General features: G+C 41.3%; 1 protein-coding gene across 1 annotated transcript in view; it reads right to left on the bottom strand.

The window, feature by feature from the left end:
* The window catches only part of SCD5 (stearoyl-CoA desaturase 5), a 148,905-nt gene that overhangs the window by 39,781 nt on the left and 81,906 nt on the right, over window positions 1-27,218 (bottom strand). The window contains exons 2-3 of the mRNA XM_058547406.1: window positions 23,334-23,464; window positions 1,579-1,784 (exon numbers count right to left, since the gene is read on the bottom strand). Of these exons, the coding sequence (XP_058403389.1) occupies window positions 1,579-1,784; window positions 23,334-23,464 (337 nt within the window). The remainder of the gene's footprint in view (window positions 1-1,578; window positions 1,785-23,333; window positions 23,465-27,218) is intronic.

Consider the following 27,218-nt stretch of genomic DNA (forward strand, 5'->3'; position numbering starts at 1 on the left):
TGCACCATGCACCATGAGTACACACCTAATGAATCAGATTACCACATTTTTTTAAAGGAAAAGACGAAAAAAACCTTCCATTTTTATGGCCAGAGAAACCCAGACTATTTTACTCAGTTCAGTTCTCATTAATAAAATAGAAGATCCTTTGCCTTCTCATCTGAGCTTTTCAAATTAATCTAAGGTCTGGCTGTCCCAAAGCATTACTAATTGTATAGGACATCATTTATATCACAAAATGAGAAATGACATATATTTCCAGTCACAGAGTGATGGTTAAATAAACTATGACACTTCACTGGTGAACTTATGCAGCCTTTGACAGTGGTGCCTACAATATAATCTGAAGTTAAAAAGTGACACACAAAATTACATATGCAGTACGACTGGTATCATGCAAAAATATATCACATATATGCATAAAATATAGAAGGAGATACTACAGAATATTAATAGTGGCTCTGTTTATGTGTTAGGACTGTGGATGATTTCCTCCTTTCTACTTTTCTGGATTTTGCAGATTTTCTTTAATGACCTTTAATATTTTACTCTCATAGTGAAAAATCAAAATCAACAAATCATTTCATTGTTAACTGAAAATATCTTGTTATTTTCTGTTATAAAACTTCTCATTATTGATACTGTGTGTGTCCACCTGAAAGAGGTGTATTCACGAGCACAGAGAAGACCCTATGGTGAAACCAATAGCAGCAGGAGATGGAAACACATGGAATCCTCTGGAGTAGCAACTGCCTGTATAATAATAATCATCATCGCTGATCTAAGCTCTTACTGTGCGCCAGGCACTTCCATACATTTTTTTTCATTAAGTCCTCATAAAAACTGTAGGAGATAGGTACTACTGTTACTCCCACCTTATACTGAAACTGAGCTTAGAATGGTCAGTTCTTTTGCTAGTATGTGGAGGAACCACAGATTCTGATCCTGGGCAGTCTGTCTCCATGGTCCACCATTTTCTCACTATGCTCTACTGCCCCCTCCAATGTAAAAGGAGAGTCTGAGGGGAAAATGAGCATATTTCTAAGCCATACTTCTTTTCATGCAAGGGGCTCTCTGTTACACAGTCACATTTTCTCTGCACAGAAACCTACTGGTATAACATTTCCAGGAGTGGGGGAGGGGAGAGTTCACTACAAAGGAATTCCAGGGGAACAGAGCAGGATACCTGGAGAGTCCAGTCCTATTGGAGTCAAGTGTATCACTAAAATAAAGCAAATCCTCCCCACCTTCCCCGCCACCCCAGGGAAGCACAATGGAGGAGTGGGGAACTACAGAGATTCCATGAAATCAGTCATGCAGATTGGTCAGAAGAAAATGACATGGGCTTAAAGGAAATCCATTCAAATTCAAATTAAAATTAAAAACTAATGTGTAAACAGGGAAAACTGAATGAGAAAAAGGGAATGAATAAACAGAGATCAATCCTAACAAGGAGACCAAATCATCAGGGTAAGTGCTGTGAGGAGAACTACCTGGGGATATTATTGCTCCCCATGGTGTTCTGCATCTCTTGGTCCTGTCCCTTGAGGGGCAACTCTATGGTGCCTCATCACTTACTTCCTCTGGAACCGGACCACAGGATCAGCAAGCAGGTCAGTGACGTCAAGCTTTCTCCCCTTCTCGATGACATCTCGATGCTTGCGAACAAACAGCCACCCAATATGGGAGAAGAAGAAGCCCCGGCGGGCGTTGTGGGGGTCAGCGTCAGTCTCCGAGTACTTATGGTGGACTCGGTGGTCCCTGGACCACTCAAAGATGTCATTCTGCAGAGAGAATACAGACCCTGAGTGAAGAGACAAAGCACACAGTGCCTTCTTGAAAGCTTCCCAGCCTCCCCCACAACCCCCACCATCCTCACCACTGACTTCCACTTTGCTCCCATCCTCAACTCCACAACCTCTCAACCTCAAGTGCAATCCCTGGGGTTGGTCTGGGGTAGTTTTCATCAAAACAAGAGTAAATCCTCACTTAGTAGGAATCTTAGCATGTGTTTGGGATGTGCCCACTGCAGGAGATTCAGGCTTGTTGAGTGAACTAGTGGGGAAACCTGAGGAAAGTTTTGGTGGGGGCTACTGAAGTCTCCTGGGAGGTCCTTCATGTATGAAGAGAGAGATCCAGTCTTAGGATGAAGTCTTGGCTGTCAGAGGAGAGGGACAACCATGAGTATAAAAAGGGGCTAGTTCTAGGCCTGGATCTCTCTGCCCTCCCTCCCTGTCTCCAATGGCTTCATGTCCAACTTAGAGAGAGCAGGAAGCCAGTAAGTAAAAAACCCAAAGAGCTACTTCACTAAATCTCTGCAAAAACCAAGGCACAAATAATATTGTTTGAGGACTGCTCTAATAGTGTGTCACAGAAAGGGAGAGGAGGCGACTTTGGCTCCTTGAGGAATCTGGTGTACTTGGCCATATCCACCAAGTGGAGAAGCAGCAATGCCTGAGAGGCAGGCAGCACTCACTGGAATCCTAAGAGAGACTCTGGTGCCCAAGGAAGGAGAAGCATCAGAGTCCAGCAAACTGTGCCAAACCCACAGACAGGTGCGGCTCAGGCACACATGGGGGACACACTTTGCTGACCCTCTCATGTTGGGAGACAGTGAGAGAGTGTCTAGGGGCTGGAAGTCTTAGGTGAGCTATCAGGGGCAAGAACCAATGGCATTTAGGCTGATATTACTAACGAAACTTTATTTAGAGCAACGGGCCAGTGAGATCTATAGACTTTCAATCTATGCTTAGTTTTGTTTTTATCTGATAATGCTTTCAAAGCCTTGAGAAGGCAAATTAGACTGGGAAGCAGTGCTTTTGATAGTAAAATTAATCTGAAAATAAAAATAGATTTATATAGGGTATAAGCCATTTAAAAAAATAACAGCAATAATGTTTTATACCATAGTATTCAGTACTTAGTCATGTTTTCATTAGGAATCTGCCATTTCACAGATATTTGCTTCATCCTACTCATGAGAAGAAAGGGAACTGTTTCATCCTCAAAGTTCTGACAGTTCTTTTAATCAAAAGGAGGTTCGTTGAGTTTTTAGTTTCTCTGGCCCACTCAGTGCTACTGGAAGGCTACTCAACCTTGTTCATCCTATAGCACCATTGAAAACTTTTAAAATTTGCTTAACCCTTGGGTAATAGGACAGAGAAAGAGGAGGTAGAAAGACCTTAAGAAGTATGTGCTCAGCTTTCCATCTGACAAGATCCAACATCGATTTATGATAAAAACTCTCAACAAAATGGGTATAGAAGGAAAGTACTTCAACATAATAAAGGCCATATATGACAAACCCACAGCCAACATCATACTCAACAGGGAAAAACTGAAAGTCATCCCTCTAAGAACAGGAACAAGACAAGTGTGCCCACTCTCACCACTCTTACTCAACATGGTACTGGAGGTTTTGGCCAGAGCAATTAGGCAAGAAAAAGAAAAAAAACGTATCCAAATTGGAAAGGAAGACATGAAACTCTTGCTGTTTGCAGATGACATGATTCTATATGTATAAAATCCTAAAGAACCCAAAACTGTTAGAAATAATAAATAAAACTGTTAGAAATAATCAACAACTACAGCAAAGTTGTAGGGTACAAAATCAACTTACAAAAATCAGTTGCATTTCTATACTCTAATAATGAACTAGCAGAAAGAGAACTCAAGACTACAATCTCATTTACAACTGCAACAAAAAGAATAAAATATCTAGGAATAAATTTAACCAAGGAGGTGAAAGACCTACACACTGAAAACTATAAGACATTATTGAAAGAAATCGAAGATGACATAAAGAAATGGAAAGATAGTCCATGTTCATGGATAAGAATAAACATAGTTAAAATGTCCATATTACCTAAAGCACTCTACAGATTCAATGCAAACCCAATCAGAATCTCAATGACATTTTTCACAGAAACAGAACAAAGAATCCTAAAATTTATATGGAACAACAAAAGGACCCCAAATAGCAAAGGCAATCCTGAGAGAAAAGAACACAGCTAGAGGCATCAAAATCCCTGACTTCAAAATATACTACAAAGCTATAGTAACCAAAACAGCATGGTACTGGCACAAAAGCAGACACACACATCAATGGAACAGAACTGAAAGCCCAGAAATAAAACCACACATCAATGGACACCTAATCTTCAACAAAGGAGCCAAGCATATACAATGGAAAAAGCAAAGTCTCTTCAATAAATGATGTTGGGAAAACTGGACAGCCACACGCAAAAGAATGAAAGTAGACCATTATCTTACACCATACACAAAAATTAACTCAAAACGGATTAAAGACTTGAAGGTAAGACCTGAAACCATAAAACTCCTAGAAGAAAATATAGGCAGTACACTCTCTGATGTCGGTCTTAGCAGCATCTTTTCGAATACCATGTCTACTCAGACATGGGAAACAAAAGAAAAAATAAACAAATGGGATTACATTAGACTAAAGAGCTTCTGCAAGGCAAAGGAAACCATGAACAAAACAAAAAGACAACCCACCAACTGGGATAAAATATTTGCAAATCATATATTCGACAAGGGGTTAATCTCCAAAATATATAAAGAACTCATACAACTCAACAACAAAAAAAACAAACAACCCAATCAAAAAATGGGCAGAGGATATGAACAGACATTTTTCCAAAGAAGATATACAGATGGCCAACAGGCACATGAAAAGATGTTCAACATCACTAATCATTAGGGAAATGCAAATCAAAACTACAATGAGACATCACCCTACACCTGTTAGAATGGCTATAATTGGGGCCGGCCCCGTGGCTTAGCGGTTAAGTGTGCACGCTCCGCTGCTGGCGGCCCAGGTTCAGATCCCGGGCGCACACCGATGCACCACTTCTCCGGCCATGCTGAGGCCAAGTCCCACATACAGCAACTAGAAGGATGTGCAGCTATGACATACAACTATCCACTGGGGCTTTGGGGGAAAAAATAAATAAATAAAATTGTTAAAAAAAAGAATAGCAATAATTACCAACACAAAATATAACAAATGTTAGAGAGGATGTGGAGAAAAGGGAACCTTCATACACTGCTGGTGGGAATGCAAACTGGTGCAGCCACTATGGAACAGTATGGAGGTTTCTCAAAAAATTAAAAATGGAACTACCATACGATCCAGTTATCCCACTACTGGGTATTAATCCAAAGAACTTGAAATCAACAGTTCAAAGAGACTTATGCACCCCTATGTTCACTGCAGCATTATTCACAATAGCCAAGACGTGAAAGCAACCCAAGTGCCCACTGACTGATGAATGGATAAAGGAGATGTGGTATATATATACAATGGAATACTACTCAGCCATAAAAACAGACAAAATCATCCCATTTGCAACAACATGGATGGACCTTGAGGGTATTATGTTAGGTGAAATAAGCCAGACAGAGAAAGACAAACACCATGTGATTTCACTCATATGAGGAAAATAAACAAACACATGGATAAAGAGAACAGATTAGTGGTTACCAGAGGGGATGGGGGTTGCGGGTGGGTGAAAGGGGTAAAGGGGCACATATATATGGTGACAGATAAAAATTAGACTATCGGTGGTGAGCACGATGCAGTCTATACAAAATACTGATAAATAATAATGTATACCTGAAATTTCACAATGTTATAAACCATTATGACCTCAATAAAATAAAAAAAAAAGAAGTATATGCTTAGCTTTGAATATAAAGAGAGAAAAGGAGTGCTTAGCAGTCTGTGTAAGGCAAAAAATATAGCCTGGCTTACTGTGATACAAAAGAGGTTTTAGATTTTACCAGTGTATTTAAACACAGTGGTTGGAAAGAGGGAAAGCATTTATTATTTATAATCACAGAATCTGGAGTTGGGAAGGAATTTCAAATGTCAGTGAAGACCAATGCAGCCCGAGAAATAAATTATTCCTTTCACATTAGTTTATTGCTTTTATTGCAATGTCCATCTGAACATAGAAAGAAAGGGGGACACTCTGTCCCCAGTCCACAGATGGCAAAATTAAGGCTTAGAAGACATTTATTCAAGTTCATCTAGTAAGTCAAAACAGTAATGGAACAAAGATGGCGCTCCCTCGGTTCTTAGTTCACATTCCTGTCAACAAGATATTTCCCTTATTCTCCAAATTTGATAGGGGAGGGGGGGAGTCTTTTACAGAGAACTCTTATTTTTCTCGTTAAAAGGTTATACTGGTTCTTTAATTTATCCCAATGCAATTTTAAAACAACTCTAAGTGGAGAGTTCCAAAAGGCTAGAAACATTATTCTCACAAAATTAAGCATAATACAACAACAACAAAAGAATGATGATGAAGACAAGTTGGAACGGAGATATTTATTTTAATTCCTCTTACCTGGATACCTTCCCGACAGAAGCCGCTTGACTGCAGCAGTGGAATGAAGCAAGGGTTTTGGCCACATTTCAAATAATCAAGCACACAATTGAGCCAAAAATACTTTAAGACATATTTGTTAATCCTTTGTTATTGTTTTGTTTTTAACTCTAAAGCTGAATCCAGTGAAAATGTGACTCAAAGAACAAGATGTAAGCCAACAATAGGGCAGAAGGGGAGCAAGATTCATGTGCTCACCCAAGGGCTTTTTTCTTCCTACTTATCTGCATTTTGCTTCTGTCCTAGAGGGACTGGGAGTGGGAGCCAACCTGTGAACAGCATTTGTGTTTGATGAAAAGCTGTGTGTACCGAGGGTGTAATTGGTACAGTCAGTATGTGCGGAAGGGTAAGCTGAGGGCTAAGCAACCTCAGGAGGCGGAGGGGTGAGTGGGAACAGCCTGTAGCTGTTGCCACAGCCCCAGCAATATGCGGGTAATCTCCTTTCCTCCCAGTGTTTACACAGTGCTGATTGCTCTTGTCTGGAGCTATGTGCACCACTCCCGTCATCCTCGATTCACAGAAAGGAAAAAAAAATCGAGGCATAGAAACATGGCGGACTTCCATCGATGAACTGTCTCTGAAGTATGTGTATTTCGTCTGCTCATGCCCCGCAGGCACATTTTGATACAGGCATGACGTTGAACTCAGCAGCAATTCCTGAAGCCTAACTTCTTACACATTCTAACAAATCAGTTAAGAAATAATTCAATTTGCAACTTAGAGTTTACACTTAAGGTCGGTTCTGGTAGAGCACAGTCTTAATATGCAACCCCATTACCTTCAAAAGTGGACACTCACCACGTGTTTATTGATCCTTCCTGACAAAGAACTGGAGTGGTGATGGACTCCATTAGTGCTAAGAGCCCCAGGTATAACTGAGGCACGGGCAGGCGGGGAGCGGGAGAGGAAAAGAGCAAATGCGGAATGTACAGCTCAGGTGGGCTGCTTTACTGTCTGAGGAGCCCTACCAGCTTCTGCTTTGTGCTGTCCAAGAGAAATATAATGCAAGCCACATACATAAGTAAAATTTTCCTAGTAGCCATGTTAAACAAGTGAAAAGAAACAATTTTAACAATATATGTTACTTAATATATCCAAAATATTATTTAAATATATTATGAGGATAAAATTATTATATTTTACATTATTTTTTCTGTACCAATTCTTTGAAGTCGGGTGTGTATTTTATACTTCTAGCACACCTCAATTCGGACTAGCCACATTTCAAGTGCTCAGTAGCCACATGTGCCTCGTGGCTCCCATGTTGGACAGGGCAGGTCTAACTCATGGATTGTACACTTTTCTATATATGCGCTATACTTGTAAAAGTTTTGAAAAATTCAATGTTGCTTACTGGCAAGAGTGTGAAATTGGCATAAACCACATGAAGGGCAAATGGGCTGCATGTATCAATAGCGTTAAAACTGCACATCTTTTAACCTAGCAATTCGTTCTCTGGAATTTATCTTAAGGAAATAATCATGGTTCTGTGTGAAGTCTTAACCAAAAGGACACTCACTGCAGTGAGAACTTGGAAAAACCCTGAATTTCCACATAACAGGATTTGATTGAGTACTTTGTGATATAGTAATGAATTGAATACTATTCGTGTGTGTGTGTGTGTGTGTGTGCGCACATACATACAAAGTTTCTGGAGAGAAATATTAAGAAAAAGGTCTTAGAATTACCTCAGTGGAGTGAGACTGGGAGATAGGAGGGGAGGAGAAATACTTTTTACGTTTTATCTTATACTCTGAAATTTTTAACAAGAGCATCTGTAAGTAGTATTAAAAAACTAATTAACAAAAAAGGATATTGTAGTATTGACATGGAAAGAGGAGGAGACAGTAGTTAAGTGAAAAGTAGTTTTCAAAATAACATGTACAGTATGAACCCATTTTTTAATAAAAATGTGTATTTAGGCATAGGAAAAATAAAGGAAGTATATAAGTCAACCTGTTTACAGTGGTTCTCTCTAGGAGGTGGGACTGTGAGTGATTTTTAATCTTTTCCTTTTAGTTTGTCTGTATTTTCTAAACTTTTATAATAAATAATTTTTCTTTTGTAATATGGGGGAAACAAGTTATTTTCAAACACTTTTGAAAATATACTTTTGTAGAGTTTTCTATACTCCTAAATCAAACCACCCAGCATCTGCCATCAGCCCACATCAGGAAACAGTCTATAAGGCAGTAAGTTCATCTAGTGACCAGGCAATCATCCATCTTCACGTCACCCTTCTTCCATCTTTGTTCTCATTAGCACTAAGCAACTGACCCCCTCAGCCAGCGTGACAGTCTGTGTCTTGTACCTTTATTACTTTACGCACCATCATAGTAAGATCCCTAAATGGGGTCCCTGCTGAGACTGCAGAAATTGAAATTGATCATATGGTGATTTTTTTTCCATAAGCGCAGCCTTCGAGTATCATCTGGGACTGGACCAAAGGTAATCGATCTCAAAGGTCCACTGAAGCAGATTATGAAGCAGCCCACTCCGTCAGAACTACTTTTCCCCAACTCCTTTTATGCTGGAAATAAATTCTTGAATCTAGTCCTCTAAATGGCAATAGGGGAGACTGTCTTTTAAGGCCCACATAACTTCCCCCAGGTAGCAAGATGAAGGCTACAGCATTTCGCTTGCCCCATTCAACACATCTGAGATCAGAATCATTGATCAGCATTTCCCCAGCCTCGCTGGGAACAGATGCTTGCTTCTGACCAGACACCAGGGTGGTTGTTCTGTCCCCTAATTCAATTGTGTGGCTGCTACACTTCCAAAAGGGAAAATTTACCAGGTGGCCTCAAAACATAGCCAAAGGGAATTCCACTTGTATTCATAACACATCTTTGTTTCCAGTAGGTAGTGAAAGAGAAACTAGGACCCACCCAACATGTCAGCTTGAGCAGGCAGGTTTTAGAGAAGAACATGCATGTGTGTGTGTGTGTGTGTGTGTGTGTGTGTGTCTTGTGAGTGAATGGCATCCTGTCTGGGAAAAGAGTCATCCTTCAAGGGGGTCAAGGAGGGAAAGACATTGCTACCTCCACTCTTTATGGACCATAAGGCTCATTTGAAATAGACTTTATCTCAGTCTCTGGGGTCTGAATTCAACCTCCTCCAGTTCAGATGCCAACATTGTACTATTCAAACAGTGGAGAACATTCGGTGCTTTCCCCATTGTTGATAATGGGTCAGCACTGATTTCCCTCCAGATACTGCTGATATCTGTAAGAAGAGCCCAGAAAGTCCCCAAGAAGGGCCTGGCAGCAGTCTACACCACCTGGCAAATTGTAGCTTTGAGAGAACAAGGCCCTACCTGCTGCCCAGCCTCCATGTGGCACTCAGCCTGGGGAGGCTTTAGACGCTGGGCAAGTGTTGAAAAGCCAACGTCAGCGGTTTAAAAAGTATGCTGATAAAACTTAAAGATTGCAAAGGGATGTTTCATATTTTTCTTTATTACTCTCTTGTATAAATCTCTTACAATGAGAATGTAGCTGAATAAGACTTTTAAATTTTTTTAAAACACATTTTTCACACACATTTTAAAAATGTGTGTGAGTAGTCCTTTTGGTAGACAGATTGATTTTCTGTGAATCTTTCCAGTTTGGGGTTTTTTTGGCAGTGACATGACCATTGTTCTAGTCTCCTGAGCTAGATCTCCTTCACTCAATGAGTCAAAATTTCAAGGAAGAAAGGGCCTAGAAAACAGTGACAGCCCAGGAGCAATAAACACGACTCGCTCCCAGCTCTTGGTTTTTAAATACCATTCCCCATTAAAAGGAGTCAGGACTCTGGAGAAATGGCTGATGCCAGGACCAGGGCAGGAAAAGTACAAAAGGAGCTAGGCATATTTTGTTGCGCCAGAAAGTAAGGAAGTGCTCAAAAAATGATGGGGACATGTCAAAAAGGAGATAGGAGTCCATTTGTAGTGCCTCCCCCTGAACAAACTGCGGTAATTTGGGCACTAAGCCGAATAATGACAGTAACGGATTAAAACCCATTTAATAAAATAAGAATCCATGAGTCCATAATAAGTAAATAAATAAGAAGTAAAATGCCAACCAACAAGTGTAGAAGAAACAATGGAGTTAGAAAATTATCATTTTGCAGGTGCCATGGCAATAACTGCTTCAGGCAAGAATCACAATGTATGCTAAAACTATTGGGTAAAAGGTCAAGGAAGAAAAAATATTTATATAGGCTCACAGTATCTCAGCATAAATTACTCATTAATTACTAAAGGAAAAATAGTAAACTTACATGGAGAAACCTGGTAGACACCACCTTACCAATGATCAAAGTTCATACCACTAATAATATGGCAAAGTGATGTCACGCGCCTCTTGTTTGATGCTGGAGACACAAGATCATTAGTGTAGCATTCCTACCGAAAAGGCACAATCTGAGTCCAGTCACGAGGGACAAGGGGCAAACCAAAAATGAGGAGCATTCTACAAAATAACTAACTGGCCTGTACATTTTTAAAATGTCAACATCATAAAATCGAAGAAAGACTGAGGAACTATTCCAGATGAAGGAGGCTAAAAAGACACTACTACTCATTGTAACACATGATTCTGAACTGGTTCCTGGCTCGGATCCTGGATATAGTATGACATCAAAAATTAAATTCTCTCATTTTGGCACATGAAAAATCACAATGAAATGTGTTCATGTGAAAATGTCCTTGCTATTAGGAAATACACACTGAAGTATTTAGTGATGAAGAGGCATGATGAAGAGGCATGATGTTTGTAACTTACTCTCAAATGATTCAGAAACAAACCCCCAGAAGAATGCATATAAATACACATATGGAGAGAGAAAGGATAGTAAAGCAAATGAAGCAATATGTTAGCAATTAGTGAATCTGGGTGAGGGTATACAGTTCTTCATGCAACTTTTTCTGCAACTTTTCTGTAAGTTTGAAATTATTTCAAAATAAAGAGTTAAAACTGAAAAGAAAAATGTCGAGGGCATCTTTCTCTGAAATCTAAAGATTTTCCTCTTCCACTCCATTTCTGTTCCACCACCCTTGTTCAGGTTTTCATCAGTTTATCTGGATTCCTGCAATAGCCTTCTAAAGCCTCCTGCCTCTAGTCCTTCTCCCCTCCACAATATATTTGGTATACTGTGACCATACTCCCCAAATATCTACCCTTCTCTGGCTTATATTGTGACAACCTCTCTGCATTACTTTTCTCATCAAGTCTAAACATTTCTTCTTCTTGCCAATCAAAGAGCTTCAACTGGCCAGATCATTCTTTTTTTTTTTCTTTTTTTTTTTTGCTGAGGAAGATTGGCCCTGAGCTAACATCCGTGCACATCTTCCTCTACTTTGTATGTGGGATGCAGGCCACAGCATGGCTTAATAAGCGGTGCATAGGTCTGCACCCGGGATCCAAACATGGGAACCCCAGGCCGCCAAAGTAGACCACACGAACTTAACCACTATGCCACCAGCCCGGCCCCTGGCTCGATCATTCTTATAGTTCCCACTTTATTTATTCTTTAATTTGACAAATATTTACTGACTGTTGGTATGTGCTAGGAGATAAGGAACAGGACAATCAAGGCTATGTCTTCAAGGAGTTCATATTTTATGGAGGAGACAAACATAAATTAAATGAAGTCAACATAAATAAAATCATTTCAGACTGAGATTAGTGCTATGAAGCAAATGAGTGAGCTGTATGGGGAATAACAAGAGGGACACTGAGATAGGCGAGGACTTTTAATCAGATAATCTTTAGATTGAGAAGAGTCGGATGGGAGTGAGGGAGGGAGAAGGGAATTGTCTCAGGTAGAGGGAAAGACTTGGCACAGTCTAGGAACTAAGAGAAGGCCAGCGTGTGGGGTGCATGGAGCCCAAGCAAGAGTGGTGCAAGATGAAGTCTGAGAGGTATTGTGGTATGATAAAGAGTATATCCGGGCTTCACCCCCAGTGGTTCCTGGCATAGAGTTTCAAAAACCTTTGGGATTTCTGGAATGATAGGAATATCTTTATTATGCTAATGAGATGCCTCATGGTGGACCCCTAGATAGCTTCAGAATCAGGGCTGGCCACCAGAAAGACCAACCATGTGTAGAGGGTTGGCTTTGGGAGGGAAAGGGGACTGGAGATTGAGTTCACTCACATGGCCAGTGATTTCATCAATCACACCTATATAAAACCCCAGTCAAAGCTCTGGACACTGAGGCTCAGAGGAGCTCCCTGGATGGTGAACACACGGATGTGCAGGGAGGGTGACGCATCCTGACTCCACTGAGAGAGGACGCGGAAGCTCTGCATCCAGGGCCCTTCCAGACCCCACTCCATGTGTCTCTTTCATTTGGTTGGTCCTGATTTGTATCCTTTATAACAAAACTGTAATAATACATATAACACTTTCTTGAGTTCTATGAGTTGTCCTAGCAAATTATTGAATCTGAGGGAATTGTGGGAACCCCTGAATTTGTAGCCAGTTGGTCAGAGGTACGGGTGGCCTGGTGACCCCACTTGCAGCTGGTATCTGAAGTAGGGACAGTCATGTGGAGGATCGAGGCTTTAACTTGTGGGATCTGATGCTAACTCAGGTGGTTAGTGTCAGAACTGTATTGGAGTACACCCCTTTGAGGTGGAAACAGCACTGGTATGCAAAAGCCTGATCATGCAGCCTTCTAGGCCATAACAACAAGGTTAGATTTCATTCCAAATGCAATGCTAAACCACTGGAATATTTTTTTTTCTTGCTAGAGAGTGTTTAATTTTTAATAAGTTCTGTCTGGCTGCAGCATGGAGAGAGGCAAGTGTTGAAGGGGTAAGACCAGTTTACGAGGCTTTGCAGTAGTCTAGGCAGAAATGATGGTGGCTTGGACTAGAGGGTGGCAGAGATGAGAAGTGTGCAGATCTAATTTAGCAGTAGAACTTGAAGAAACTGCTAAAAAGTTGGATGAGGGATGATTAGGGAAATGGAGAAATCATGGATGACACCTGGATTTCTGGTGGGGAAAACTAGGAGAGAAGTAGTTTGGGGGGAGAGGGTAGAGTCACAACTTGGGTTATGGGGACACTGATTTTGAGACGCCTAAGAGACATTCAGTGAGGGATGTCATGCAGGTAGCTGGACTTGCAACACGCTACACCAGTCAGTTTCGTTCTTCAATCAGACTGATTTTCTACTACGCAGGACCCCATACAGTACGTCATCATTCCTCTCTCTCCGCCTTTGCTCAAGGGTTTCCCTACCTTCCTCTCTTCGTCCTTGCCTATGTAAATTCTTTTCACCTTTCAAGGTTCAACTCAAAACTCCCCTTCTGCATTAGGCTTTATCCTAATACCCTAGCCCGTATTCATATTTCCACAGCCCTAAGAGTCGCTATGAAGCTTTGGAGCAATTTAACTCCACATTGTCTTGTAAGAGTCCCTCTTTATTATACACAAGTCTAGCCAGCTCTATCAGATCATAAGCTCCTCAGGACAAGGGCCATTTATTGTACATTTCTTGTATTCCTCACAAGCAGGTAGTGGTTTATGCACCTTTAAATTCAAAGGGAATTAATTTGCAGATTTACACAAAAAGTAAGATAAAGACAATCAAATGTGTCTGCCTTCTAAAAGAGTTTTTAAAAGCAAGGCTAGAAATTTCCTTTGGCATATGAAACTCTATAAATTTTATCATTAATTAAAATTGTTGATTCAATGACTCCTGCAGCTATTGTATCTTTGGAGCTTAATACAGCATATAAAACAGCACTGCTGAAACATTCCTTTGACAAGAGCTCTGGTGGTGCTAGTAGGAACTAGGACAGGATGATTGAAAAGCCTGAACTTTGATAAACAAGGACCAGAGATGAAAAACAGCTCAGTATCTAATGGTGGGGAGAGGGGTAGGGGAGGCAGTTAATGGAAGGCCCCAATCTATCTGTTAAATCTAGTTTTATTTAGCATCTTCATTAACGACTGGGAACAAGGCATACACATTTTGTTAATAACATTTTTGCTTGGTGCCAAATTAGGAGGTGCTGCAGACACCATTGAGGACAGAGAAATAACACAGATGGATTTAAAGAGGTTAGAAATATGAACAGAAATTATCACAATGAGATTTAATTTAGGAAAAATGCAAATGAAGGCAGCTGGGAGAGAAATCATCCAAAATGCAAAATAATCAGAGGGTTGGAAAACCTAGAAAGCAGCAACAGAAGAGTGTCTGGCAGGACAGCAGTGGAATAAAGAGTAAGCAGTGACAATGTGCTATCTGAGCCCAAATGGTTGGTGGCAGGTACGGGAAGAAATAGCTTGTCAAGGAATTGCAATGCGCCACAGTCCCCAACGCTCATAAATATTTTTGGAGACAATGTGGGAAAATAAACAAACAAAAAGAGGCTCAGACATTTGGGCTTTAGTTTCTTCAGTTGTTAGGAAAGGGATTAGACTCGGCTTCCAAGGTCCCTGCTCCAACCTTCTGTGGTTCTAGGGGAGGACGAGACTGGCAGGAGAAAGAGCCTCATTAAGGAGGTGCCCTATCTGAGCGCTTCTAAAGACTTTCTTTCTGAAAAGAAGGCAGAATGAATCATTTAGCTTGAAACTATATTTCATAATAGATTCCAAATTGACAGGACTGCATGTGGAATTCATCTTAAATAAGTGTTGTTTTTTTTTAATATAGATATGGAACCAAAATAACATATAAAATCTGTAGCTATTTGTTTACAAAAATACCCTCTACTTTACCAAGTATTTCTTTAAATAAAAACTCTCTGTGTGCATTTAAAGTATATATTTTATTGTTTACAAAAATTTAATCCCTTTGAAATGCTTAGGACTATATCTGCTGTACAAAGAGGGTAACTCTGCCTACAGAGGCTCTGCTGTATCTGGGGAGGGTCACATGAGAGACGGACTAGCCCTACTGGTTGGTGTGTCCGTCTAGAGAATTACTTTCTTTTCTCAGGCCATCTCAGGCTATCACATTTTCATTCCCTTGAGGTTCATCCCCTCTCCTCTACTTTCACTGACCTAGATCCACAATAAAGAAGGAAGAGAGGCATCTCAGGGGAGTGGAGCCATTTTAATCTCTACCTTAAAAGGTACATTTTTACTGGTAAGAAGTTTAAGTTAATCTTGCCAGGTAAGCACAGACAGAAAATGCTGTGCCTCACGCAGCTGCCTCAGGAGAGTTTCTTCTCTCTCTCTCTCTCTCACCTCCCACCTCCACCCCGTCATCTGTCAGAGTATCCCGCCAACACTGATGAGTTACAAAGCAGCATGTATATGACAACAATGCTTTGATGGATCCATACATCACCACCATAGTGAGCAACCTCGCAAGCTATTTGTCCTTTCCCCGTGACTTCCAAAAGTGCCCAGGAGGGCAAAACACTGTGGAAGAAGACAATGTGAGGCACAGCGTGCAAGCTGTCCTCCAAAACCACAGCAGGAAGGCTTCTCAGGGCATCAGGGTCACATCTGCTGCTGCCTGTTTACACTGGAAGGAAACCAACAACTTTCACCCATCTTGAAAGGAGGAAGGCGAACCTGTTTCTGACTTGCAGAAGAAAGTCTGTACATCCGAAGCTTAGGCTTGTGTTTAGGAAAGGTGGCAAACCCTGAAACAGGATCTCTGCCATGAGAGTTAGACCCTGCACAGAGAGTCATGTTAAGTTAAGGATCCTTGAGTTTACAGTCCTGTTCTGGTGTTGTGTTCTCCTTCTAACCACCTGCCACTACACAGTGCTGCTAGCACCCCAAGCCGTCCTAGAGGGCACTGCCTCATATGCAAGTCTCCCTCCTTGACGTGCACACCCCACAGAGAGCCAGCTTTGGGGGTTGGTCTCTGATCCTGAATCTGGCACAATATCTCTGGGGTCTCATGACTGTGGTCTGAGGTTTACTTGTGCCATTGAAATGTATGAGGCCGTGTTGCTTCCCTGCCTAAAATCCTGCAGTGCCTTCCCATGGCTTTTAGAACAATATCCAAACTCCTTGCTGTGCCTGACAGGTGGCCCCATCCTGCCCCCCCGGCCTCTTCTATGACCATCTCCCATACTCACGTGGACCAGCCACACTGGCCGTCTTTCTCTTCCTTGAACACACCATACTTGATCTTGCTTTGCTTTGGCTCCTCCTTCCGTGTGGAATGCTCTTCCCCTACTGTTATCCCCCTCAGGTCTCAGCATTAATGTCACCTCCTCAGCGAGTTCTTTTCTGACCATCCTCTCCAAAGAAGCTGCCTCCCTGGCACTCTATCACATCGCCATGTTTCAATTCTTCATATTCTTCTCCCTCTCTGAGTGAACATGTTTATTCATTTGCTTACTTGTTTATTTGCTCTCTTTTCCACTGTAATATACATGTTATGAGGACAGGGACCTGTCTGTCTTATTCTCCAGTGCTGGGAACAATGCTTAGCACATGCATGTGCTGAGTGAAAGAATAACATACACTTCAATACTGGGAGAGGCATTAGAGCATTGCAGTGAGAGGGTGACCTCCGGAGTCAAGCCACCTGCACTTGAATTCCCTTTCTGTCACTTAAATCTGTATGTCCTTGGACAGGTTACATAGTTTCTTTCTTTCAACTTCCTCACCTATCAAATGAAGAAAATAACAGTACCTGCTTTGTAGGGGTATTGTCAGATGACTATATAAAGTACTTAATGAAGTGCTGGTAAGTGGTTAGCACTCAATAATGTTTTGTTGTTTTGTTGTTATATACCTGTGAAAGTTCATGGCCCGTGACCATGTGATTTATTTGACATATTTACAAATCATGATGTAACTTTCATTTTCTGGTCTGACATGGAAGTAGTCACTGCCATCCTTGCAACAAGAAAAAAGCCGAACAAACTGAAAATCAACAACTCTTCTTAGATCCATCAGAGAACTGAGGTCACAGGGCAAACTGCTGCCCCAAAAACTAGAGAGACAAACAGGCAGTTAGAGAATCACAGTCTATCAGAAACAGAGGTCCAGGAGCAAAAGCCCACAGCTGGTACCAGGATAGACAGGAACTTTTTAAGCTATATTTGATGAATTCTGGAGTCTTAGTGTGGACAAACTTGAGAGTTAAAAATTCCTAGGGGTCCCAGTCCTAGAGGGCCCCATACTTTCATGAATTTTATCTCCAGGAGCCCTACCAGGTTCTCACTATGAACAGCTAAGAAAAATTCCCTTGGTCTTCCAGCAGGGGGAGAAGAAAAGTAACCATTTTGAAATACAGTATGAGCAGCGCTCTCTGTTCTCCTTAGCAAGATCTGTCCTCAAGAGAAACTATTTTACCAGAGCCTAATCAACTGGTGTTTTACCAAAGCCTGAATGACCTGGGGGGAGGGAAACTCAGGCTCGCGGAAAGACTGAGACCTAGTCATAGGACTACAGAATGCTCTCCCCTTATCTCCACATCAATAGGGCTCCTATAAAATGACAAGGGATTTCAACTGAAAGAACTGAAAGCCTTAATCCCTATTTAAGGAGAAGTCTCTAAATCTAAAGACAATGGGGGAGAGAAAAAAACAGGGCCACTAGAGGAAATTTTGGCCTCTAACACCACAGCTACAGAACATAGTAAGCACAGCCTAATTCCTAGCCAGATAAACATAAAATCTCACACTAAAGCCCTATTTCCTCAGCCCTATTTCCTTCCTTTTACCCAGGACATCATATACAGCTTTCAACAAAATATTAAAAAGTATGCTAAAAGGCAAAAAAAATACCATTTAAAAAGAAAAAGCAAGCATCAGAACCAGACTCAGATATGGCAGAGATGTTGGAATTATCAGACTGGTCAGTTAAAACAACTATGATTAACATGCAAACGGTTCTAATAGAAAAAGTGGACAACACACAAGAACAGGTGGGTAATGTAGGCAGAGAGATGGAAACTCTAAGAAAGATTGAAAAGAAAATGCCAGAAGTCAGAAATACTGTAAACAAATGAAGAATGACTTTGATGGTCTCATCGGTAGACTGGACACGGCTAAGGAAAGAATCAGTGAGCTTGAAGATATATCAATAGCAACTTCCCAAAATGAAATGCAAAGGGAAAAGATGGAATAGAATATCTAGGAACTGTGGGACAATTATAAAAGGCGTAACATGTAACGGGAACATGAAAAGGAGAAGAAAGGAAGAGAGGGAGGGAGAAAGCGAGGAGATAGAAGGACAGAGAGAGAGAAGGAGGAACAAGCAAACAGTAGAAATATTTGAAATAATAATGGCTGAAAAACTTCCAAAACTAATGACAGACACCAAACCACAGACCCAGCAAGCTCAGTGAGCACCAATCAGGATAAAGAGCAAAAAATCTATATTTAGGCATATCACAGTCAAACTGCAGAAAATCAAAGACGAAGAAAAAATCTTGACAGAAGCCAGAGGAAGAAAAAAACACATTACCTATAGAGGAAGGAGGTTAAGAATTACACCAGATTTCTCTTACAAAACAAACAAGCAGAAAGAAAGTGGAGTAATTTAAAATGTTGAAAGAAAAACCCACAAATCTAGAATTCTGTACTCAGCAAAGTTATTCTTCACAAGTGAAGGAGAAATAAAGACTTTCTCAGACAAACAAAAATTGAGGGAATTTTTCACCAGTAGACCTGCCTTGCAAGAAACAACAGAAGTTCTTCAGAGAGAAGGAAAATGGCATAGGTTATAGACTTAGACCTACATAAAGAAAGAAGAGTGTTAGAGAAAGAATAAATGAAGGTAAAATAAAATCTTTAAGTTTTCTTATTCTTAATTGATCTAATAGATAATAGTTTGTTCAAAATAATAAAAGCAACAACGTATTTGGTGACTATAGCTAACGGATATGTGAAATGAATGACAGCAATGTCATAGGGACAGGAAGGAGGAATTGGAATACTCAGTTATATGATAACTGCACTACTGTGAAATGGTATACTATTATTTGAAAGTGGGCTTAGATTAGTGGTAAATGTATATTATAGCAAACTCTAGACCAACCACTAAAAAAATTTAAAAAGAAGTATAATTGATATGCTAAGAGAGGAGAGAAAATAGAATCATATAAAATGCTCAAAAATACCAGAGAAGACAGAAAAAGAGTGGAAGACAAAAAAGAAACAAAAAACAAGAGCAATGAATAGTGGACAGAAACGTGGTAGACATTAATCCATCTATGTTGATAATCACTACAAATATGAATGGTCTAAATATACCAATTAAAACACAGGGATTGTCAGAGTGGATTAAAAAACAAGACCCAACTATAAGTTGTCTACAAATCACGCTGTTGGACATCACATAGGAACATTCATGGATGAGCCAAAAGATCCCTGGCCTGAGGGTAAGGAAACTTAGGTTTCAGTCTGGTCTATCGACTAACCAGCTGTGCGACCTTTGACAAGTCACTGATGTTCTTGGAGCCTCTTTTTACCCTTCTGTAAAATAAGAGGATTTAGACTAAATTCCTTAAGCTCCCTGTCAGCTTGAAATCCTATGCCTCTCTACGAGGATCTGATGAGTAAATGTGGATAGTCAAAGAGGAGGCTGAAGCATCAATAGGTGCTTTTGGTCGAACTGAGTTCACAAGAGACCCAGCTGCAGCCAGCAGGGGTGTGCGCAAGAACATGAGAGCACAAATCCAAAGTCCTAGCTACTTTGTGAAAACTGAACTCTTGGAGACCAATGGATGGCAGGAATCCCTTATCTGGGTCCATATTTGGGAGGGAGATAATTATAAGGAGTTTGCAAGCAGTCTTTAGGTTGACTTGTACTGGTAAGGTAGGAGGATGGGGTAACTCAGGGGGTCTTTGCTGAATGCAAAGGTATAGAGGGACAGAGGATTACTATAGCCCCGTGTCCGGCATTCTTGCCCTATCATCATCTTTTCAGACTAAAAGTACCCCCACCTTTTCCACTATTGCCCCCTGCTCTGTACATATATCCTCTACAGAAGAAAGAGAAAAGGGAGTTTCAAGTGTTTAAGCCCCAATTTTAAGAAGATTGTTCTTGATGATCAAGACCTTAGTTGCAGCATCTAGCAAATAAGATCCTCAAACAGAGAGAACCGTGGCATGACTTGCCCATTTTTCACCAAATGCGTGACCATTCTGATGGAAGAAAGTGGAAGAGAACGTTTGAAACTGTCTTTAAAAACCCAGGGGGTCATCAAAGGGAAACTAAATCAATGACTCTGCATTTAGTCAGGGTTGTAGGTCAATACCCTAGGCTGGCAAATCACAGCACATTTTTCACTTTCCCAGGTGGTCCTCTTCCTGGCGTTAAGTGGTCTGCATCAACTGCACTCTTTCCCTCTGACACAGTTATGTATTGTAGGGAAGCTGGCCCTATGCTGATCTTACAGACATCTCTCACCTACGTCTAAGTGATATGGTATAAAACCCCAGACCCACGAAGCACTGGCATTTCCACTGGGAAACTGTGGGAATTCTAATACCCCACCAGATGGAGGGCTCCATGAAGGCAAGGACTGTGACTGTGTTTGCTAATCACTACAACCACTGTGCCTGGCTCAGTGTCTGCCACACAGTAGGTGCTCACTAAGTATTTGTGAAATTGAATGAAAAAAGTCCAGCACGAATGTGGGCCTGGAAGAAGTCTGCATAGTCAAATATGATGATTTCTAAAAAATACTTTTTAAAAGTATTACTTCACTGAACAGTCATTGAGTGTTTTCCTTATGATAGCCATTAAAATACAGAAATGAATGAGATGGTGTGCCAATTCTCATAAAGAAGAGGGGAGACAATATTCACTGAGTGCTACAATAAGCTGGGCGCTTTTTATTCATTATTTCATCCTCTCAACAACTCTGTGAGGAAGGTGTCATTACCCCTCCTTTGCAGATAAAGAAACAGAGACTTGCACAAAAGCCCACATCTAGCAAATGGCAGAGCCAAGAATCTATTCCAGGACCTGGGTACTTCCCTTTACAATGTACTTTCTTCCCAAAGCAAATTTAAAATCACAGTGTGATGTTCTGTTATGTGATGTTTTGTTAAGAAAACTTAGGTTCTCAAAAATCGATATAGGCCGGCCCCGTGGCTTAGCGGTTAAGTGCTTGCGCTCCGCTGCTGGCGGCCCAGGTTCAGATCCCGGGCGCGCACCGACACACCGCTTCTCTGTCCATGCTGAGGCTGTGTCCCACATACAGCAACTAGAAGGATGTGCAGCTATGACATACAACTATCTACTGGGGCTTTGGGGGGGAAAATAAATAAATAAATAAATAAATAAATAAATAAATAAATAAAATTGTTAAAAAAAAGATAGCATTAAAAAAATCAATATAAACAAATAATTTCATTGGGAAAAGAGGTTTAGACTCTCAATGTCAAGTTATTTATGTTGGAAAAAAATTCCAATAATAGAGGTGCTTTTAACTACATGAGTGTGTAATTGGAGGCTAAAAATAATAAATTGCCTGAACAAAATAAACGAAAATTACCAAGTTAAGTCCTAAATAGGATCTAAGACCTGAGTCAATGAGTTTCTAAATTATCATTACCATAACTCCTCGTTATGATAAACAAAACACAACACTAGACTAAGATGGCTGAAGTCAAAATAAAGGGCAGCATGGTTCACGCTGCCAATGGTGAACAAAAGAACGTGAAACCAAGAAGCTGCCAACTGCGCACAGCAGCTTCTTGCCAGGACCCTGGTACTAATTCCCGACTGTGCTTGAATTATAACCAGTAGAAATGCATAATATGAACTGTGCTCCCTCAGTGAACTAGGTGTCAGATCCTATTTGCTTTATGAATGCTCAAACTGTAGGAGGGAAGCCTGAAATAGGGAAATGAATTCTTAGACACAGGAGCAACGTAGAGAAATGCTCAGGGTCAGGCTGCCTTGTAGGGACAGGAGGCCCACCGCAGAGGTGGCCACGTGACTTGCATAACTGTGGGTCATAGAGAGGCTCCTGAGTCGCCTGTTTCCCTGGACCCTAAAGCAGTTTTGGGAATTGCCATTTCTTCCCAACGGGTGAAAATACACGGGGCTTGGAAGCATCTGCAGTTATATATGGGTGGAAAGTTTGGAAACGAGTTGTTCCCACCCACCCTGCCTGGATCAGATGAGGAACTGGGAAAACAGAGATCCATGATCAAACCGAATTCCAGCAGCTCAGAAAGTGCCCAAGGTGGTGCAAAATGGTCCAGGACTGGAATGCTCCTCACGGATATGGCCCAAAGCTAGGGCAGTGCTGACCCTCTCTTACATTTTTATAGCTCCCTGTAATTTTCAATAATTTCATAACAACTCTGGGAATAAAGTCATATTCTTATTTTTACGGATGAAGAAATTGGAGACGAGTAAGAGATTCACGGCTAGCAACCGTCAGACTAAGACTCAAATCCTCAGTCTTCCGACTCCATATTGAATAGGCTGTCCACTACAAACTTATAGGGTGACCTCGGGAATGTATTTTGTAGGAGCAATGGCTTTGGAGTCAGACCTGCATTTGCCTATCCTGGATGTACCACTTCTTAGCCATATAATTTGGGTAAGTTCTTTAACTTCATTAAGACTTAGTTTTTTCATCTGTAAAATGGGGATGCACATAACACCTAACTCATGGTGTTACTGTGAGGATCAAATGCGATATGCATATAGCATGCTCAGCTTGGAACTTGCCCTCATTAGAGCTGGACAAATGTTGAGGGCTTCAGGGTATGTTTTAGTATGGACTCTGGAGGGAGGAATCTCCTTTCCTCCTCTGTAGTTCAGCAGGCCTTGGGGCACAAAGCTCCCAGGGGACATTTTATAAAATGTATCTAAAGCTACAAGAAGATAAAAACTTGGGACAGGCAGGGAGTGCTTGGGGGCCTGAGCACTGAGCCCAGAATGGTTGTGGAGGAATGTCCACTGCACAGGGAGCGTGTCTGTGCCTCCTCCCACAGTGCCATTTGTGCCGGGTCCCTAAGGCAGAGAGGACCCTCCGTTCCCACCTGGAAAGCCATGGAGTTGGCGGCAGCCAGAAATATCCTCAGAGGCAGCTTGGCCTTGTAGGACCTGTGGCTCCACAAGCGATGGGCACCAGCTGTCACCCCCAGAGCAGTCAGGAGGAAGCAGAAGTAGGCTGCAAGACACAAGCAGGGAGAATGTCAGCAGATGTCACAGAGCTTTTAAACATCCCCCATGCCTTCTTCTCTCCTGAATAGGGATCCCTGTGAAATGCTGTCAGGGGAAGAATCTGCAACGTGAAGAGTCAATAACTTGGGAAAATGTAGACTTTTTATCGATTTGTAGCTTTCCAGTACCAGGCAGAAGCAGAGAGAACTTTCCTCAAGCAACTTTGACCTTTGAACATTACTTTTTCTATATCAAACAAATCTTTCATTTGTTAATGTTTCTTTCCAGTCTCAATGCAAAGTCACAATCACATGAGTGTGCATTTGTAATTTGGTCTTATGTGTCACTCTCAGTGGAGCTGAGATGGATCTCTACGGCCAGTTGGTACCCAAGCCAGGATGAGTTAAATAAAGTCTATTTCTAAATGGCAGTGCTCATTATCATGGCTCCATAGACCTTGGTTCGAAGGAAATCAGGCTAGACCTAAAAGCAATGAAGTCGGGCTCAGGGCCAGTAAGAATGAGGATAAAACCGACATCAGGAACAGCTGAGATGTGTCTTCTAGAGATCCTCGCTCACACTGTCACTATGACCTAGGCTGGCAAACATGGCCAAGTGGGGAATTTTTTAAAAGCTAATCTACAGTGGAGCTTATTATCTACCACACAATTAAATTTATTATCTCTAATCCTCACAACGTGGGTTATCGTCTCATTTTACAGTTCAGAAACTGGATTGCTGCGAGTTAAATCCTGCGTATAAACCTAGGTCAGCCTAGTTCTAAAGCCTCTGCCCACAGACCCCATGCTGCCCCAGGTGGTGGTGGTGGTTTGCTCTTTGTATGGAGACTTGGGAGAGTTTATAAGTGTGTGGTGGAAAGGGGACACATACGGACCAAAAAAATCATGATTCCTGAGATTATTACAACTACTTCAGTGGTTTAAAGCAATGTGCCCACATAATGCTAAATGTCTTACTTGGATTATCTTATTAAAACACATCAAACAACCCTATAGGGTTTGTATTATTATTAGCCCCATTTTACAGATGAGAAAACAAAGGGTTAAAGAAATTAACTAATTTCCCAACGTCAAAAAGTTAGGAGGTGTCTTTGTTAAGAGTCAAACCCAAGTCTGTCTGAACCAAGAACTGAGTTCCTGCCCTCTACACTCTCCTCTGCCTCTGGGAGACAATGGATAAGTTTTATCTTTACTTCTCTACACTCCAGTGTCATCCTGAATATTGAATCCCAATCTAAATTTAAAAGTGAGCTGCTTCCTTACTTGGGGGGAGAGCCCTAAACCAAGCTATACACAGGTAGGATTAGGCAGATTATCCTACACAATTGCTTCTAGCACATAGCATATACAGGGCCCTCTATAAAGAACTGCCAAAGAACAAGTCAGCTGTGAGTACATTCCCGGGCAACTGTGAATGGCCCCAGGCCAGGAGGAGTTCTTAGGGAGCCCACTGTAACACTCCTTTGGAAGAATTACTAGGAGAACTTCAGCGTCAATATACATATTTAAAGAGAGCACAATATTACACCTTCCAAAAGTCAAGTCTGACTGATCTTGATCTTAATCCATATTTACATGGGTCTAAAACAAGACTTACCTTTAGCACTAAGATTAATGAGTCTCTAAATACACATGGTTTCATGAACTTGACAAATCATTCCTTACTTAAAGGTTAAAAACAAAAAACAACGATTGGCCCATAAATCACAGAAAGCAGCAGTAAATAAAAAGCTCCGGCCCCTTTTGTTACCGTAATTTAACCTTGGTCATAAGTCCATGAAATGGACGGCTATTTTCCATGTCATCCCTGGCCTCCATGTCTCTACCAATAATTTATTTCCAACTGTCAAGTAGGTAGGGAACAAGTGAAATCTATAATGGAAAAATTCAGTGTGACCCTATTTTGCCAGTGGGCTAAGACACTGGACCTTGGGTGCAATAAAATGAATTCCAAGACTCCATGAAAAACAATGGCCAAAAAATAATCTCTCCAATCCATGTTTCCCAGGCAGGGCCTTACCACAAGACAAGACATTGTCTTGTCCTTTTTGGCATCTCCAATATTTCAGGGATCACTTGCATGGTTGGTCTGTCCGTGCTCAGGGCGCTGACAATAGGCCTGAGTCAGAGACTGTACTGGGCAGTAGTGGCTATTGGTTTTTCAGGGTTCTTCTTCTGGCAACAGGAATGTGGCCATGTGACCCAGGCCTGGCATAGCATAATACCCCATCTTCCTGGCCCTGGGAATAAACACTTGACCCAACCCTGCTCCTCTTTTGGCTCAAAGACTAAAGGTCACATATTAAGGCATGATTGCAATAGTAAGGAATGAGGCTAAGAAAGTGAGACACGAAGATGATGGAGATGTCAACAAGAGCTAGAAAGAGAGCTGCCTGCATCGTGCCACTGGTTGCAAGCCCTAGAGCTCTCTAATTCTTCTTTTGATCCTGTAATCCTCCCCAGTATTCCTTCCAGTTATGTGAGTCAACAAATTCCCTTTTCTTGCTTAAGCTAGTTTGCACTAGACTTCTGATACTAAAAATCTACAGAACCTTTAGGGAAGACAGCTACCTTCTGGTCATATCCCAGATGAGGATAATCTGCAAAAACCCTGGGCTGGATGTGAGGATTTATGGGCTGTTCCATTAACAAGACTCAGTTTTCCTATTTTAAAAGGACTAATTTGAGAGGTTCTTAACCTCTCTTCTATGATCTTTTTGGAGATTAATATCCAACAAGTTTTCTGATGGATGCTGGCTAGCTAGCTGTGAGGTGATGAAGTATTCAGATATAGAATTGATAATTTTGAAAAAAAAAAAAGAAGTAATGAGTAATGTCATAATGAGTAATGAGTAGTAAGCAACAAACAAGTTGGTCTGTATGCAAATAAGTCACCAATTCTGGTTAGCTCAAGCCAAAAAGAAATGATTTAAAAAGATATTGAGGGGGTTGGCCCCGTGGCTTAGCAGTTAAATGCGCGTGCTCCACTGCTGGTGACCCAGGTTCGGATCCAGGTGCGCACCGACGCACAGCTTGTCAGGCCATGCTGTGGCAGCGTCCCACATAAAGTGGAGGCAGATGGGCACAGACGTTAGCTCAGAGCCAGTCTTCCTCAGCAGAAAGAGGAGGATTGGCATGGATGTTAGCTCAGGGCTGATCTTCCTCACACACACACAAAACAAGATTGAGAAGCCTACAGAACTCATGGGAGGGTTGCAGGATAAGATTTTGGTACACAGCCTCCAAGAGAACCCCAATGTTCCCCACATCCTGGTATTCATGGCCTTGTATAGTCTTTCAGTAAGTGTTGAGCCAACAAAAAACCAGGAGTTACTCAACAGTAACTCCCTTTCAGTAACTGGTTTCTAACCAAAAGAATATAGCAACATTGAGGAAATGTCAATTTCATGATTAGGTTACAAAAGATTATGATTTCTGTTTGGCTAGCAGATTAACTCTCATGTTGGCTTTGATGAAACAAGCTGCCATGTTTGGAAGACCCATGGAGCAAGGAATTGAGGGTGGCCTACAGCTAAGAGCCAGCAAAGAAATGAGACCCTCAGTTCAACAATCCTCAAGGAACCAAGTCCTGTCAACAACAATGTAAGTGAGCTTGGGAGCAGAAACTTCCGATTCTGATACATGCTACATAACCATGGATGAACCTTGAAAACATTATGCTAAGTGAAATCAACTAGACACTGAAAGACAAATATTGTATAATTCCACTTACATGCGGTA

Source organism: Diceros bicornis, chromosome 8 (genome assembly GCF_020826845.1).
Source record: "Diceros bicornis minor isolate mBicDic1 chromosome 8, mDicBic1.mat.cur, whole genome shotgun sequence".
NCBI lineage: Eukaryota > Metazoa > Chordata > Mammalia > Perissodactyla > Rhinocerotidae > Diceros > Diceros bicornis.